Source organism: Bombus pascuorum, chromosome 10 (assembly GCF_905332965.1).
Source record: "Bombus pascuorum chromosome 10, iyBomPasc1.1, whole genome shotgun sequence".
In the NCBI taxonomy this organism is placed as follows: domain Eukaryota; kingdom Metazoa; phylum Arthropoda; class Insecta; order Hymenoptera; family Apidae; genus Bombus; species Bombus pascuorum.
This window is the reverse complement of record NC_083497.1, coordinates 7,498,218-7,517,114: the sequence shown is the minus strand read 5'-3', so window position 1 is coordinate 7,517,114 and position 18,897 is coordinate 7,498,218. Positions and strand designations below refer to the sequence as shown.

At 41.1% G+C, this 18,897-nt stretch overlaps 1 protein-coding gene across 6 annotated transcripts in view; it reads right to left on the bottom strand.

Moving 5' to 3' along the window:
- The window catches only part of LOC132911344 (uncharacterized), a 129,846-nt gene that overhangs the window by 65,521 nt on the left and 45,428 nt on the right, over positions 1-18,897 (bottom strand). For 4 of the 6 annotated variants that reach the window (XR_009658969.1, XR_009658968.1, XR_009658975.1 and 1 more), the window contains one exon: positions 14,176-15,870. The exons of 1 other annotated variant lie outside the window; for it this stretch is intronic. Coding sequence is in view for 1 of the 5 variants with exons in the window: in XM_060967963.1 (XP_060823946.1) it covers positions 15,803-15,870 (68 nt within the window). In the remaining 4 variants the exon portion in view is untranslated. Of the gene's footprint in view, positions 1-4,882; positions 5,920-14,175; positions 15,871-18,897 lie in introns of those variants that run through there. One more of the 6 variants, XM_060967963.1, reaches the window with a different exon arrangement.

Sequence of the window (18,897 nt, the reverse complement as noted above, 5' to 3'; positions counted from 1 at the left end):
ACGAATAGACGTGAATATAATCGATGATCAGAGCAGATGCAGGATATCATTTCGAACAGTTAGAATACCTTGTCTTACGTAGACGTAAACATTTAGAGATTTATAATAATCTTTATAAAAATCCCTCTTCTAGGAAAATATGAATACACAAATACGGTGGATCATTTCGTGTACTTACATCACAAAAAATCCATCAATTATAATTTCTCAGTCATTAACGTGACACTTATCATACGTTGCAAAATTATCCTTAAATTATTGTAAAACGTGTCGTTCCTTTTTTCTTCGAAACTTTACAAAGATCCATCCTAATCTTTAATTAAAACAAAATTTAGCAGCAGAAAAATAGCCGAGACTTTTTATCGTCACCGAAAGAAACTCACTTTCAGACGCATTAACTGAAAGTTACACGACACCCTGATATTAGTATTCGCGAGATAAAACTCGTTTAATTCCCATTCCAGCGCGACAATACGCACTCAACTAGGTACGCGTGCATTAACGTGTATGTACATACGTAATCCTGTTCAACGAGCATCCTTAAGTGTAACTTAACTTAACGCGTAATGCACCCTATGATATTAGGGAGAGCGCGTACGAACGAACGAACAATGTGCGTGCGTGTGCGACGATAGTTTATCCTTTTTCGATGTACTGACTTGAACCTATCGCCGTATATGTGCGTGAACGCATTTACGGAGCCCTTCGCGTTTGCACTTCAACCGACTGCTTCTCGCGCACCACTCTCCCCATCGATGCTGCGTTCCCTCACCCCCTGGACCCCTCATCAAACCCCTCGTAGCCTGATTGAATCTACTCCGCGTGCGGCTTTTATTTCGCGCCGTGGAAACCCGAGCCAATCCGTTCTCGTTCCACGAACTGCGGCGCGCCGAAAGTCACGTTTTGTTACTGGAGCGTCCGTCGAGATTTTTTCAATTAGCCGCGTCTATCCCCCAACACGTGAAAGTGCTTTTGTTCTTTTCGCGGACGTTGCCCGTCGTCATGGTATTCCGCTGTTGATGGGAATGTCCAGCAATCGCTGCTGTGTACGATCCTTGTATCTTTGGTTTCTACAAAGTAAATTTTAGCGAGAACATTTTGAGGAATTTTAGTTTCTAAGGATACATAGGGTTTTATTGAAAGTAGAATGTAGACTAGTAGAATATGTTTCGAATTATGTGGTAAATCTCGAGGAAATTTAAAAGACTGTCCAAGAAATTTCCTAATTTTCAGGGCTGAATAGTTTTAAGAGTTTCTGATTAATATTAGCGAGGATGGTTAACACAAGCATTTGTAAGCGACGAGGAATGCCTTCGCTTGAATAAGAAATAAATAAAAGTCAGATAAGTAAGACTTTTGAAGAGTTTTCTAAGAAATTTGGAAAGAATCCGTAATTCCACGGGTTGTAGAATAGTAAGGGTTGAAATTAATTATATTGGGTGCACATAATATGATGTGTATCCTAGAAGGTTCTTTATATCTATGCTCTGTGATAAATATAAAATCTCGCGAGGTTTTAAATAATCTTTTAAAAAATTTCTTAATTCACAATGACGCAACTTTTCGACTAAAATAGCTATAATTCGTGAAGGTAAGGTGAATATCTGGAGAAGGAGATGAACCGAGGGTTTTCAATCTAGGACATTCGACTGCTCATGGGATCGTCGAATTGCGGAGTCTGCAATCGTACCACGGCCCGAAGTTTTGATGTCACAAGTTTCTCCTGGATGTCGAGAGTGGTTGTTAAAAGGAGGTGTCGCAATCGTGGTCGGCCGAGCCACTGTGCTGCTGTAGCCCTGGACTGCGCAACTCCTCGTCTTTCCGTAATCTCTTGAATATACGAACGCGTATTACGTCCTACCTGGTGTACACGCGACGTGCGTGTGTGTCCACGTGCTTTTACAACTGGAACTCGCGTTATTGCGTTCTTGCCTACGCCGCGTGGCAATTATAATTTTCGAGGTTTACGGCTGGCGAGTGCGGTTATTTTTTTCATTCTTTCGTTTTTGCAGTTACGCTGCGGATTCCGCCGGCTAAATTCGCGTTGAGCGGATTTTACGCGTACAACTACCACAGCCGGGGCAAATTAGGTTCAATTATTTATTCCTGGAACCGAGGAGGGGGCGTTCAAACTTGCAACGTCTGCTAGAGAGCTCTCGTTTCTACATTCTAATTTCCATCTTAATAGAATCGCTTCGAAAACTCTATATATTTCCCATTTATTTTTCCACAACTTAAAAAATACTCGAATAATTTGAAGAATTGACAACGATAAGAAAACAACTCGAGTATTTAAATTGTATTTATTAGAAGAAAAAGAAAGCTATAGGTTTCATATTCAAAAGTGCACAACTTTATCACTACGAATATTAATCGGAATTTATAGACTCATTCTGTGTTGATTTTCGTTGATTTATACAAATTGGTGGAATTAGAACGGACATGGAATCAAAAAGAAGAGCTGCTTCCTTATTGCTACCCTTTTAAATATTATCTCCATTCCGTTTTCAAGAAAATCTTTATTTTCCACTGATTTGTAATAATAGAATCTTAATAACGACTTTATAGCCACAAACCCGAGATGCGTCGCTATAGAAGTCAAATTGCAAATTAAGTCCGTTTATTTGGTGGTCCACGCGTCAGGGTCCAACGAATGCACTGAACTGGAATCGCGCGCTGTCCCCACGGAATTCGTCGCCGCAGAAACGTCATCGGTACACGATGTCACCCTCCTGCGACAATTAAACTATCCCATTCGACAAGTCCCGATTCCAAGATCAGATTCTTTTCAAATGCATTCACGCTCTATGCGGACACGCATTTGCCGCGTGAACGCGTACACATAATCACACGTGTGTGCACAATTCTCTATCCGTTGGTCATTTCGTTCCTCTAATTCCAATTCCATTACTGTATTCATTAGAAAGTATTTTATGATGAGGTTGATGCAATACCTTCACATAATCGTTGGTCATTAACATAGAGATTATAGTTGACGAGATTAATTTCGAAGTCGCTAAATCAGAAGAATTCAACAGCTTCATAAAAGGGATGGATTTAGAAATAGAATTTTATTATGATTATTAATATAGTGACGACTAATGGAGTTCTTAGGTATGGGAAAATTATTTATTTATTCCCTTGAAGAAGGGGGTGAGTTTACATTAAATGATACTTATTTAACTTAATTAATATGGACATTAGATTCATTAACGTATTATTTTACCATGATTGTTGGTATAAAGACAAATTAATTCCAGAATTGTCAATTTTGGAAAATTTATTTATTTCTTCGAAACAAGAACATTTCTTTTGAGAAATTTATTATAAACGATACTTGATTAAGACGAGTAAACTTAATTCTTTTAAGATTTCATAATGGATTTCTAAACGTGAGAAAATAATCCCAAGACGAACGAGGAATCACGCCATGACAGGATGATCCCAACGGCGACCCACAAAATCCTCCGTGGGCAGATCGTATTAGGCTAATGTACATAAAGCCTGGTCTTGGGAAGAGAGGAACGCATAGGGAGTCGGCAAGAGAGACTAGACTAGAGAAGAGGGTGAGCTTTGATTGGTCCATTGAGGACACGTGCTGGCAACCCCGACGTGGGCCAGCCCTCTGGCTGTGCATCTCGTTACGAACTCATTCAGGAACTCCAACGTCGCCAATGACGGAATCAAGTGGGATTGTTAACGGGGGCACCGTAGGTGGTTGGGACAGAGAGAAGGCGATAGAGATCAGGACCTAATGACAATGACGATATAATCAGACAGGATAATTCACTTTACATGATCGTCACGAGCCACTGCGGGATTCTCCAGTCTTATCCCAACAGAGAACGGATTCCAACTCCACGTTCCTTTGATCCCCCCAAAAGCAAATCACATCGTACCTATTGATACAATCACACCATTGATAAGGTTTTCGCGAAGGAATAGATGTTGTTGGATTGGAACCAAGAGGGAAGGGTAGAATAGAAGACTCTTGAAAGCGGTCGTAATACTGCCACAATTAGATTAGACGTGCATACGTACGTATACATATGAGAGACGAAACAAAAGTAGATGAAATAGAAGTGAGAAAAAATAGAACGAAGGGGAAGAAGGAGACGGAAAGGAGAAAGAGTAGCGGTCGACGTTCCCATGTGTTCCTACGAAGTCGATCAACCTGGTTTGTTCGAGCGAGCATGTGGGCCAACAATGCCCACTTCGGGAGCAACCGCGACGCACTTCACTTCGTCCATTATTCCGTCCACGTTTCCATGTGGCTGGGGTGCCGGGGGTATTCCCCGTTGCCAACAACATCGCAGCCAGAAACTACCCAAGCCTTCACGGTACACGAAGAGGGTTCTCCAGCGCACCGGCCACTGTTGAAAGACCCTGAAGTGCACTCCTTGAAATTCGCTACGCGGCAAGTAGCGTCGAGTCGGATGGCGCTACCTGCGTCCTCGAGCGGTGATGAAGTCGAGGGAAGCCCTTCAGGCAGACAGAGGGGGTTGGGTGACCAAATTTTTGGTTACCGCCAGAGGCTCGTTCGTCTCTTCTTCGTCCGCTGCCGTCCTTTCGTCAGCCGCGTTTCTATCTACTTTTCATGCGTGATTCGGATTACGAGTCTGCGGTGTTGTGGTGCTCGCTGTAATTGGAGGATCGCCTGTGCAAATGACTTTATTGTTCGGTGTTTTCAGTCACGTACGGTACGCTGTCTAAGTTGCAGATATGGGAGAAATATTTTGGAATAAATTCGATTACCAAATAAGCGTATGAAATATCTTTTACTGGAATGTTTTATTCTATTTTATTTGATTTTGTTTTTCCTTTTTTCAGGGAATTTTTGATTTAGTATTTAGAAGAATATTTTAACAAAATTACTTACTGGTTATCGTACTAAATGAAACTCCTGTGTATTTTAATCTTACCTAAAACTCTTTGTACATTTTAAAAAATTGTCTTGCATGACATTTTCAGTAGATTAATAAAATGTGTATCAATTTTAAATTCGTTTAACTATGTTCCTAAGCCGTGTAATTTATCCAGAGCGGCCATTTTCCGATCCGCAACGACAGTTTCAATTCTTAGCTGGTTGGACCCTCGAGTCTGGCTCTCCTTTAGATCGGTTAGAGGTGCGGGTACGGATGTGAAAGAGAAACGTACGTATGTACATTCGTTGGTAGCCGAACGAAGGGTGAAACAATAAGCGACGAACGACAATGAGGATTTAAGTGGCGACCTCAATGATATCAACTGCACGCTGGAATAGAATTCAATTGAATTGAAGGAACAGCAAGGGGAGTCCTCCTCCTCCCCTCTACCTTTCTGTCTCTCTTCTGGACAACGTTTTGTAAGCACTTCATCAACGTGTTTAGTACTTTTCGCGTAACAACTTGACGTCCAACGAAATTCTCAAGCTTCAAGCTTGATTTATGTCTTCGTTGCTCATCTCGAATTGAAAATACCCGATAAGCAACCGTTGGCATACGTAAAGTTCTCAAGACCGATGATCTAATCGATTCTCAAGGCTTTTCATTAAAATCTAATTGACATATTACCGTCTTACTCCGTATCATCGAGATTTCCTTGAAACATACCTGGTTCCTAGATTTCATATTGCAATTTCATAAATTGATAGCTGTCAATTAACTACATAAATGAGGCGTAGGATTAACTAAGGATATCTTCGATTGATAGAAACGAAGATGTACGTTAGAAACATCTAGCCAAGATTTCCACTTTTCATATCGAGTTTTGTTATAAAACTGTTCATTTAAGGGATAACTACCTGGTAATCCTCTTCTTCTTCGAGCCATTTCTCTCGCAGGAATATCAGGCATCGTCTCTTCTGTATATCGCGCATGTAGATGTATATGGGAATCGGTCGAGTGTTTTCAGCGTCGATCCGTGACGCAACAGCATCATCTACATAATTAATAGAACCGTTTATGCATCTACGTGTAGCTACAAACAGGGCTGGCATGTAGTTAATACATCGTGTCGGGCGATCGCGCGCGATTATGATTTCATTGCTAAAAGCTATATGAGCTTTATCGGGCCATATAAAGGCATTATCAAGCGTGTATCCAGCCATTAGCTGAACACACGCGAAAACAAATAAACAACATGGAAACTGAAAACATCAAACGCGATCCATTCACATCGACTTTCTTTATGCATATAATATAATAATGTTTAAGTATAGTACGACTTGTAATATTTATTATATTATATCGCGATTAAAATGTAACAAATTGTGTCTTTGACGTGAGACAGCCATTTACGATTATTAATTCTCGTTATTTTTAAACGATCGTAGCATTTTCGTCGATGTCTTCATCGTAGGCAGTTCCGTTTCTTTAACCTTGGTACACGAAGAACTATGAAAGACGTATCGACCGCTATAGTGGCGCCATCTCTTCAGGAAGTGGCGAACCAAACTCTCGTGCATACCAGAATCGGTTCGTGCCGGCGGAACAGAAGCTTTATCCCACTTTATATGGCACTCCATAAAACCTCCAAGTACCATGACCCGCATATACGAGTCGTATTCGCGTCTGAGACTTTGATCGAAGTTTCGTTAACGAAACTGCATTTTAAGCATCGCGAAAGAACCTCTAACGTTACGATTTATACACACAGAATCGAACGATGTTCGCCTGATTCGTCAGAATGGACCTAATGGCATGCACCTCGGCTAATTGGGTCCTCGATTTTAAACATAATTCCGTGTCTTAATGCAGAACGGAATATCGAGTAGTCGATTGCTAGCAATAACCCTCATTATGTACTTCCTTTTCATAACATCAAGCGGTTTACAATTTACCAGAACCGCTCGAACGCTTATTCCGAATATAATCAACTTCCACGAAACAAATATCGTACCTTTCGGCTATCAAATTTTCCATCGAAAATTTTAATTACGCGAGAGACTTTACGTTCGAAAACTTTAATTTAAAGCATAAAGTCTGGTATACTAATATAAATATAGAAAGTTAAAAATAACATTCATATATTTCTAAAATTCTCCTAAAATTCTCTAAAACCCCATTATATGTTTACGGAGAAATCTCTACGCCTCCTTAGCAGCACCAAAGATTTAAATTATTCCATCGAATAAATACTTTGAACAGCCAAGATCCAGATCACTCCACCGAACAAGCATTTCAAATGGATACAAAGAATATATTCGTATAGATGCAAATCACATTACCAAGAAAAGTAATTCATATATCCATAGAGAAATTGCTAGCCTCACCCAAGGCCCAAATTACTCCACCGTTAAACAAATACTCCAAGAATGAAATTTATCGTCGATTTCGATCACTACGAATAAATGTGCACGTGCTGATTGACCAAAATCGTCGACACCAGGGACCACGCTCGAGCGTCTCTCTCAGCGTCGATGAGAAAATTCGTGTGCCATAAAAGTCAAAAGCTTGACGTGACGCAGTCACTATTTCATTTTCGCCATAGTCGAACTTGGTAAAGGTTGGCCGCGGCGAGTGGCCCGAAGAATGTCGACGGTCGTTTTCTCCGTGCACGTATAGACGACATCGCGGAGCTGGCGTGTATAAAAGAATCGCGGTGGAGAGCAACTTAGAAGGCGACGACGTCTGTTTAAAGTCGTCCCACGGGCACCTACGATCCTGTTGGAAAGGACCAATGACCGAACGGGGGCCCATGGAAGGAGCCAATCGTGCTATAGGAACGCGCGGTATCCAGGACTCTCGGTAAAAACCATCAAACGAAGCCGCCGGCATTCACGGAAAGCAGCGACCCTGCTGCACCCTCTCTTCGACCGTGTCCACCTTGCGTCCTTCCTGCTGCATCGACCGCATTTTTTCCGTTGCCATCGATCGTGCCGTTCACCGTTCGCGAAAAAGATCGTTCGGGGGAAAGGAAAGTAATCCCGGTACGCGGGATAGTGCTAAAACTCGACGTAGCGGTATCTCGCGATGCACTCGCCGGCTCTTCATCCTTTTATGTTCGCTCTGATTCTGATTCCAAGAGACTGATTCGTTTAAATCAGATCGGAATTTGCAGTGCGTTATTCGGTTGCGTTATTGCCACACCATTTTTATCGTGCGTCTATGCAAATGTTCTGGTTATCCAATTTTATGAACTAGGTTTCCTCTACATGAGGATGGAAAGTTGGATTTACTTCCTGGGGAAACTGGAAGAAAGCACGAAGCGAAGGTATAAAACGTTTATCGGTCGTTTTGTTAGCGACGATTCGCTGCAGCGAATTTTAAATCATCAGTGTCAATAAACCGCAATTTTACTGAAATGAAAGGATTTCAGAAAGTTCCCTTTCACTCTTCGTTTCTTCGGCTTCTGACTTGGAAATGGTATTTGCTCCATATCTGGTGAACGTTTCCCTTTTTCCGACGGATGGCAATATCGCAAGGGTTTTGCGATAGACGCTCGCTGCTTAGACACTTAGGACGTGTTATAATTTATTAGCTGAATTCGCAATTGTTATGTAAGAATGTACAGCTGGACTTCTTCTTGTCCCGTCGACTGCATTCTCGCCGTCGCATCCATCATGCCGTTTACTGGAAAAAGCCCCGTGAAATGAAGACAACCGACGCGACGACCGGCGATGGTTAATGTATTATTCTTCTCTTCCCGTTATGGTGTTCTTTTCTTGCTAAGTTCTTGCATTTAGCGCCGATTATCATTAATACGATTAACACGAGCTTAATTCGTTCGAATAAATAAAATACATAGTCACGGTAAAGAAACAGAAAAATTAATATTCCCGGTAATATTAATAAACAAAAATCGTCTGCTTAACACGAGAATAACGGAAGAAAATTACAAACACGAATACTACTCTTGGAATAAATAATGGTAAAGGAAGAGCCTCGACGATCATCGGACGATCCAAGGAGTGTCTTTCGTTTCAACCTCCAAATCTCGAACCCGAAGACAGTCCTCGATGGACTGTCATTACGAGAAAATAAGGCGAGCTCTAATGTTAGGGGTCTGTGGAACTGGTTCGGTTCCAAAATTCTCAGCAATGGAACAAAGGACTGTCATGAGCACACCATGTACTACCGAAACACGAATCACAAAAATATAACAAGAAAATTGAGAAAAATAAATTACGAATGTTAAATGAAAGATAGCGGATCGTATTGAAATTGCAGATTCTGATAAATAGGCAAACCATAACAGCGTGACAGCCAATGAGGATAATAAAACTGTTGTTTACGATGCGAAAAAGTTGCGCAAAAAGGCTTATCGCACGGTGTGTATTTCTGTCGATCGAAGGGATTCGCCGGTGTCTTTTTACTTCTGTTTTCCGCGCACCAAATTGCTGTCCGATAATTTACGAGAAACCAAGGCTTACCACGGTATTCACTTAGCACCACTTACGCCACCGGTACGTAATTGCATAGATCAATTAGGCTGTCCTTGCCGTTAAATTCAAGCGGAATTAGCCGGTAGCAAAACTAACGCTTTTACGCTATCTGGAAGAATGCGTTTACTATAATGAACCACTCATTCCGATTCTCCTGCAACGTCTTAATTTGTATACAAAGGCTGAAAGGACAAACGACATTTAGGATTTGCACTTGCATCGTGCAATAGTGCACATGGATGGTTCGATTGTCACAAAGATATCTCGAGAATATTTTCATAGTTGTTTCATTCTTATATCAGACTCGTTACTCAACTGTTGATTTTTATGTATTTATGAAAAATTTGAGAGCACGCAAAAACATAATGAAATGTCCAAAGTACAGTACTTTTTATAATATTAAGTAGCCGAAAGAAGTCTTTACTTAGGTTTCATTTCTTCAATCGTATTTATATAAAAATATAAATTTTCCTAAATATCTACAGTCTACTCGCTACGTATACCTATGAACTTCCTGATACATCGTCTATTCTTGATTGAAGTAAAAATTCAACATATAGCAGCAGTACAAAGCTACTATAGAGGCAAAGATAAAAAGAATAACTATACTACGATGAAATGGAATAAAAATCTACAGTTTTGTTACAACTGTGCAATTTTTAGCTTTCATCTCTGGCTTTCATTGCTAGATACTACGGGTATAGTTTATCATTTTCGTTATCTTCCGATCGTCACGTCCGCGACACGGGCTACGTTTTATGAATTATTATTAGATTATACCAATGGAATGACACGATATCCCACGACTTGTGGGTTCACGGTGAGCAAGTGCACAACAATGTTGAACCATCGTCGTGTTGGTGTAATTAAGATAAGAATAATGAACTTCTAATGGGCACTCATCGACGAAATATAGGCATAAAACGACTATAGAGAAGATTAGAAAAGTAGAACGTTTACGTCGCTTATTTAGTTAATTATTTCGCGTTGCGTAATAGACAGCTCTGTCGTGACGATACATGCCCGTTGTAAAAATACTAACTTATGCGATGTAAAACTCATCGGTAAATATTATCAATCGACACGGCGAGGATCGATAAATTCAGAGCGGAAACTAACACGTATGGCAAATTGTACACGCTTCCTGTCTCCTTAATTGCATATTATGCAACAATATACGAGTGTAAGTATGTTTGAATCAGTAACCTGGCCAACAATCGATCAGGCATAAAGACGTTAAATTGTTTCTTCGCGCTACTTTTTTTAGTAAATTGACATCATCATTGAAAAAAGGTGTAATTTCTGTCATCGAATCACGAGGTGAAGATAATTGATATATCGTCTGCTTGAATGTAACATGATGTTTTTGGAATAAATTATTCCTCCTTTGTAAAATATTTTCCATATTTATAATTACGTTTAAAACATACATAATTTTCGTTGAATATAAAGAACACGTGTTGTCGATGGTTCATCGTTATTTGATCCTCGTCATCATCTCTTGGTAGATCGTTAGGAGGCATCTTCCGGTTCCGTAGGGAGTCGACAAGAGCCGGACAAAACACCATAAACCATATTAAGCAGACTCATAAACTGCGCCTTATATGTGCCGACACATGCCGTCTGATTTCAAATCCCGGGAAGCAGCTCGATCAAGCTGCTTCTGCCTTGATACATAGCCGGCGTGTGTCGTATAATATATATTTATTGAGACAATAAACCGCAATTATGGCCATCATATAACTCGCTAACTAACCCTTTCTTAGTCCCCCTTCTCTTTTCTTTTCTCGATATAGAAAAAGGATTTTTTGGTATCCATCGCTGGCGCCTCTAGAGTGATGAAAAATTTCTGCACAAAAATATAAAGTAAGATAATCACTTGGATGATGATCTTCCTTCTTTCCTTCTTTAACTCACTGATTTTCTACTTCTCTTCCTTCCTGTGTTTTCCTTAATGGAAGAGATGAACGAGAAAAGATTTTTGTGCAATCATAGCCGGCGCCTTTAGACTGTTGAAGAAATTTCTTCGCGCAAGAATTAAACGCAAAACCGTGTTTGTGCTACAACTTTTTAAATTCAATCTGTTTTTAACTCATCGACTATCTCGGAATCTCTCGTATTTTTTCCTAATACGAAGGTGGACGAAAGAAGATTTTTTCGGTACAGCAACACCGACGATTCCTCTCTATAAAAGAGTTAATGCTAGTTAAAGTTAAGAAATTCTTTGAATGACGATTTTTTAAGTCAAATTCTCTTTCGTAAGAAAGTTTGTTTTCAGCTAATAGAACAAACGATTATTCTTGTTGATCGTTTAACAGCGAAACAACATCAGGATCAACGAATTAATCTGAGCCTAACGACGAGCTCGTTCAGGAGAGAAAGAGACAAAGACCACGAGACCCTGGAGCCCACAGCTTCGGCCAACGGATTTAATGATTATTACCGCGCCGATGATTGCACCATAAAACAACATATTGCTGTACCTGGAACTCCACGGCGATGAAACTTCGGCTAGCTCGTATAACCTCCGGGGCGATAATAGACCTGCCCTCGTTTCCGGTTGTTCTCTACGCGCCGCCGTCGATGCTGCACTCGAAGGTGCAAACGTCACGGTTTTACCACTCGAACATGCTCGAGAACAAAGTTTAGAAAATGTTCGAAGGTGTGACGAGTTTGTATGAACCAAACGTCGAAAGAGAAAAACATGGCTGGGATACTACAACGACTATGGTAGTCCAGTTTTCCTGATTTCACTCGTTCGTTTCGCATTTGCCATCAAGTCAGAGCCGTACCTTTTGAAGAACGACATCCAAACGCGGTTCGAAGTTTATTAATTGACTACATTTCCATGCAAATTCACGTCATTGAGAACATAATAAAATCATTGTTGTACGAGACACGTAAAAATATGTTGGTAGTGAGCAGCACGCGTATAAATTTTTCGTACACCCATTTTCTGCCAATCTTCGTAGAAGATTGTTCCAACTATCGATATCATACAAAGCTCTATATTTTCGATATTTTATATATCTTTTTCGTATCACGCGCGCTTTGTGCAATTTTGTATTTTCAAATTTCTCATAAATGCATAAAAATCTAAATTCTATTTGTTAATATTCGCATGATACACGTTTCCAAGAAGGTTGTTGTTTTTTCTGAACGAATTCGCGGGAAGACTGGACGTGTGGGTGCCACGGCTCGGGTCTCGAATCACACGAAACCCTACGGTTTCGCGGGAATGAGGTAGGCCGTCCTACGCGCGATTTCCGATGAATTTTTAATTTTCCCCAACGTACCAAAGCCCCGTATTAGTCAACACACAAAGACTGGCTCCGTATCGCGTGTAAACGCGAGCCGTATATTCAATTAATTCAGGGCGGATGTTGTAGGCCGGCGATACAGCGCAGGGGTCGCTCCTCATTCTCGAAACAGGAGAACAACCGCGTACACAGTGTGGTTAATTAATAGGAGTGAAGACAGAAAGTATGCACGCTTGTACTGCACACAACAGAGAGGTAAGAAAGCACACTGGCGAGATGTTGGCCGGCCTTCCTCAATGACAACGATCCCTGCCGATGAAAAAAGAGTCGAAAGATCGATTATAAAAAGAAAAACATAGTATGCGATAGTTAGAAATTAGCACCTTGCCTTCAATGGTGTTAAAAACTTATGTTTTCGCCCTCTTGTTTCTACGAAAGTTGTGTGGCTGCACACAATATTTAACTCTTCGTAAATCTTTCAGTTTCTGATAAGAAGAAAAGTATAGTGCATAATAGTAGAAATTAACAGTTTGCCTGCCATGATAATAGAAAATTAAATTTTATTAACCCTGCCGGTTCTATGAGAGTTGTACGTTTACATATTCAATCCATCGAGAACGATTCAGTTTCTTTGAGAAAAGATTTTTCATTTTTATTAAGAAGGGTTTCAAATATTTGCTTTAACGTAGCGTTGTATAATAATAGAACAGAGACACTGATATGTATTCCAGAAGTTTAGTACATTTTTTGGAAATTTAGAACAGCAGAAGATTTACACTTGAATATAAACGACCCACTTTGTCTAAAGAGTCTGTAAAATGTATGGCTATGGAGGATTGAAGTTGTACGAAGTAGAATAGGACTTCGTCAGACAGTAACGGTAGAATTACAGAGAAGGTTCAATCGATTGGCTTCTATCTTTAAATAAATCACATAATATCTATCAGAAAAGTTCAAAACAAATGTTCGTGATTATTAAGAAAGAGTTCACAGAAGTAAAGTATTCCTTTGCGTAATTTAAAAAAATTCAAGGGTCGGCATGAAGTTCCCAAGAACCCACTTGGACACAGGTGCAATTTTTCTTTGACCCATATTTATGACTTTAAAACTCCCCATAAAAAAAGAAGCTAAACCTTCCATTCGAACGGAAAAGAATGAAAGATAAACGGCGTCAAATTGTCGCATGTTCGTCGAAGGGACAATCGAACGCGGCGGACAAAGGATAAGAACAATCCTGAAAACCGGGACAAAGAGTCAGGAAAGAAGGGACGAAACGTCTCGACAAGGTGAACCGCGTGGAAAGGAGGCAATAGCGATCGTAGAAACGGGCGCAATGCCACAAGAAACTGACTGACTAACTGGTAATTAGCATATTTCCAGAATATTTCGGTAGCACGCGATGTTCCGGTAACTCGTTCCGAAAATGCGAGGCCCTCTTTGTTCGGATTCCAGTGAAATAGGCGGCTCGACGAATACATACGATATAGTATACCAATTCTATTTTAATACCTCTAAATATGATCGCGAATTCAGTTCAGGAAACTATTCTACCTTTCTTTCGAACTTCTTTCTTCGTCCAATCGGTTTTCATATTCGTTCAAGAATATTCAATTCAGGAAACTATCCTTCCTTTCGATCTTCTTTCTTCAATCATTTTTCATATTCGTTGAAGAATAATTCCTATCTTGTGCAATGCATTAGACAAGTACGATGTAGCTATAAAATCTAGCAAAATTATTTCAATATATCTTCAAATGTAATCGCAAATTCAATTTAAGAAATTCTCTTTCCTCCCTCGTAAACTCCTTTCTCCGTCCAATCATTCTTCCTACTTGGTCAAGAATTCCTCCCTCTGTCTATTTTATCGTTGCAATCGATCTTGCAAAATCAGCCAAGGTCGATATTCTAACCGATCATTCGCGGAATAATCATTCTTTCACCGACGGTGGTCGATTATCCGTGTCGGTAATTGAGCTTAATTGGCCATCGATCTACGTACGATCTTCGGGTGGATCTCTGTGTTTTCCCGGCGGTGGCGTTCCAGGCCAGCGTACAGTCGACAAAGAGAGATCGTTTCGTTACGAGCCGTGATTATTATAACGCTAATGACACGATGACTCAATTAGAAGGCAACGTCCAATCGGAATTCAGGCGCCTAGCGTCTCCGATTGTCTCCGTACGCCCATTCACGATCTTAAAGCCGTGCTTGTAAGCGGCGGAGTATGATTTCATTTTCTATTCGACTCATCCTGTGCGACGCCAAGTTGCACGTGGGCCGAACGATCGTTGGAGGAGCGTGGCATCACGAATCTACCGTAGCAAGCGAACGCAGATCGTATCTGACATTATGCGCACGCTATTAGGATGATTAACGGTACTCGTGTGTAATCGAGTCACGGGGTATTGTCCGTCGAGTGTCACCGTTCAATCTCATCTTCCTTTTCGATCGGGTAAGGTGTGACCCCACGACGCTTTCTCGTCTATTGCAGCTCCTTTTCTCGTTTTTTTGATTACTATAATGGCATAGAATAAATCTCTCTCTTTCTCTCTGGTTTTTCGTGGGCGAAGCTACCGCTTTATTTTCCAGTTACTCGCAATTAAAGTGTAAGAAATGATACACAGTCTGCACGATAATGGTTAGTCATTAATCCAAGTGGAAGGATTCCCAGAGTTATCACTGGAGGAAATAAATGACACTTTTTTTCATCGAAACCATGTCAGAAAATAGTGCACGCTCTCCATCAATCACTCGGTTGCGTTGTGCAATAATGTTCTCGATAGAAATCTTCAAACCCGGCTCGCCAGTCATTTTCTGAAACATCTAAACATCGTTATTCGTAATCCGTCAAATGGATGATGTAAATCAATCGTAGGGAACATCGAGCCACGTTTCGACGTGCGAGGATTGACGTGGCAGAAAGCTGTTCGCGGCGAGGAACAAATTGTAACGTCTGAATCGTCGTTCGTAGCACGCACCGGATTCACGATTTTCGTCTCGGGACCAACGTGTACGTTCAATCTTCGTCCTCTCTTTTATATTTCCTTTTTCTTCTGGCACAGAAGAGAGCGAGCTCATACCCACGTTGGTAAGTAAGAAACGAGATCCTTCGTTCCGATTTACAGGTCGATAATTTCGTGGCTCGCGCTCTTCTGGGAAAACCGCGGAGACCGACCGCTTTCACTCCACGCCATTTACGATTGGTTCAAGGTTCTCGTTCTCTTTTTTCCTCTGTCCCTGTGCTGCACCTGCAACAGGAAAGAACACGGAAACGTGATTGCTGTGTCGGCGCCCTGCACATGCAACCTCTCTTTCTCTCTTTCTCTCTCTGTATTTTTTCTTTTTGTCTGCTAACGACGAATATGAAGTACGAAAAGTATGAAGAGAATAAAGCAAAAATAAAATAGAAAGAAAAATATCCTTTAACGAGACGAAAGAGCAAAACAAGGGTTCCAGAATATTCCTCTTTTTTACTTCCAGAGAGGAGGACTGTTCATTACTGTACGCTGTGAAAAATAAAATTAATTGGTCATGAACTTACAAACAAGCCCTAATCACTGTCTTATATCGCGGCAGGAAAACACGTAGCTCGTTGGCCGCGTGAAAAGTAGAAAAAAAAAGAGAAGGAAAAAGAAGAAATGTGAAAGGCACGAGTTTGAGGAAAAACGCGCGCTCCGATAACATTGGTTTGCATTGAAGAGGAAGGTGGCAGCTGATGTGGCACGCGATCTGAAAATTACGGTCACCATCGATCAATAGCCGCAAAAAGGAATCAACGAAGTTTCTGCGCGGACTGCATCAATGGCTACGTTCCTTTCCTTCCCTTCACGGCTTCGTTTTGGTGCATTTGGTGCGACGATCACCTCAACGAACGTCTCGCGTTGCCGGTCGAGCGCGATCGTATTCTACTTCGCAGAAATGGAACAGAAACTTGGTACTCGAAACTACTCCGATATGTACCGTTTCTCGCTAAATCAATTCTTCTAATGGATCGTAACCGTGTGTGAAACGTTGATTAATAAAGTGATACCGTTGTATCTAATTAATAATTAACGGTATCAATGCGCTCGTCTATGTAGAGATCGTGTGGATTAATCGGACTTAGGATGGGGCACGCGAAAAACACATTGTCACGTGATTGTTATTCCGGAGTAAACGACAGAATCACGCGATCGTCGGAGGAATCTGTCGCTTGTGTTTATCAATCCTCCGTTTTATCCCCTCCGTTACATCTAGAATTCAACAAAGATTCACGAATGTTGATAATTATCCTTTAAATTACAAGCAGAATTGCGTAACGTCATGTAAAGCTACTATAAGATAGATCAGGTTCTTTTTTTGTTCCTTTTTTTTTTTTTTTTTGGCTCACCAAATTTTCTGTGAAATCATTAGCCTGGCTATTGATAATTATCTGTAATGGTTAGATCCGTGGTATCGACAATCCCGTAAATTTTTTCGTCTTCGACGAGCTCTTCTACTTCCCACGTGTTTCAACGTACCCCGTAATTTCTTGTACTCGAAAGGAATTGCGAAACGCTTTGTTCGGTATTGACAGAGGAGAAGGAGATTGCGCGCAGCACGGTTAAGCAGTAACACAGAAGAATGTAATTAGAGTTCTCGACATATCGATGGCCGATAACCCGATTATTAGGACAGGAGCAACAGAGGCTGCTGCGAAGTGAAAAGCCAAGCCAACGATGTTGCTGCCTGTAACGAGGCATCGATAGAAACATTTTCTACCCGAAACGGTTCCTCCAAGCTCGCAAGTCAATCAAATCTCGGGAATTATCAAACTATGTGGCTACATCGAGGTTATCGGGTAGTTGCAATTTAGAATGAACTTTCAGCCACATTCGATCATTTTTCCTACGTAATCACGAACCTTCGATGATCTTCAGAAACGATCAACTAATAACGTCTTCATACTGCAAACTATAAATGTTAGAACCAACCTATAAATAAATGTAGCATGGTTTTTCAAAAGTACGAAATAGAATGAATATTTGAAAACCTTCCAATGAACATACGAGGCGGTTTTAAAGATAACCAAGTTTCGATAACTAGCTCTGCCACCCCCACTTACACTCGCGATAGCGGTTTATCTTGGCGTTTCACGTGGTCCTAAAACGAAGGCAATGCTAAGTATATAGTGGACAGGCTTTCGTCGACAGCGAGCAGCATTGGAGGGGCGAAGGAGTCGATGATGGAGCGACGAAAGTAGAAGAAGAAGAAGAAGAAGAAGGAGGAGGAGGAAAAGGAAAAGAAGAAGAACAGGAAGAACAGGAAGAAGAAGAAGAAGAAGAAGAAGACGAAGAAGAAGAAGAAGAAGAAGACGACGACGGCGATGAAGAAGAAAAGAAGAAGGAGGAGGAGGAGAAGGTTGGAGAAAAAGTGTAGATAGAAAAAAAAGAGGAGGTAGAAGAAGAAGAAGAAATGCCTAACGCCGATCGAAGAGACGGAGCCCCACCTCTTACGAGAGCGATGCCGTGCCGGGACAGGCCCGTCGAATGTTAAGGAGACGTGGGGAGCGAACATAACCTCACCTAACCTAACTTCACCTCCACTCTCGGAGGCCGCCGTGCGGCCGGCGATCCCGCGTATGATTTCCAGTCGAGCTCTCATTGGTCGACTGGTCTGTGCGCGGTTACCGCCTTCGCCATTAAACAAAACCTTGCGAGAAGAGAGCGAAATTAAAAAACGAAGGGTCCCAGGCCCTCCTCGATACGTTCTCGACCTTGCCCCGGCACTGTTTCGGTACCTCTAAGCCAACTGCGATTGCCTCGCGACGTGTCGATTCACTTACGCACCCCGTCAATTCAACTCGATTATTCTCGTTTCCTCTTTGTCTTCTCTTAGGCTTGCAACCGAGGCGCAAAGTGATTCCATAAGGATTCCTACCGTAGAAAGAAAGAGTAAAATTTGATCTCATACTGGATTCGAAGGGGCTGTAGTATTATTCGATGGTAAGTATATTTAAATATAAATAATGTCATCGTTTTAATAGATTTGGAGCAGAACGAATTTTAAGGAAGAACCTGTTAGGCGTGCTTACTGGTTCTTCTGTATACTTACGCTAAGTGATACTACAGAAATAGATGAAACTTAAATTTCCTAACTTGTAATTAGAGAAAGTTAATGATAGGAAGTATGTACGCAATACTAAGTTCATGAATCGCAGCTTGTTAGTCGGACGAGTGTAAAACCCAGAACGTTATACGTTCTAAGATTTCTAAAGATCTACGAATCATCCCTCTGATACACGAATCTCGTTACCC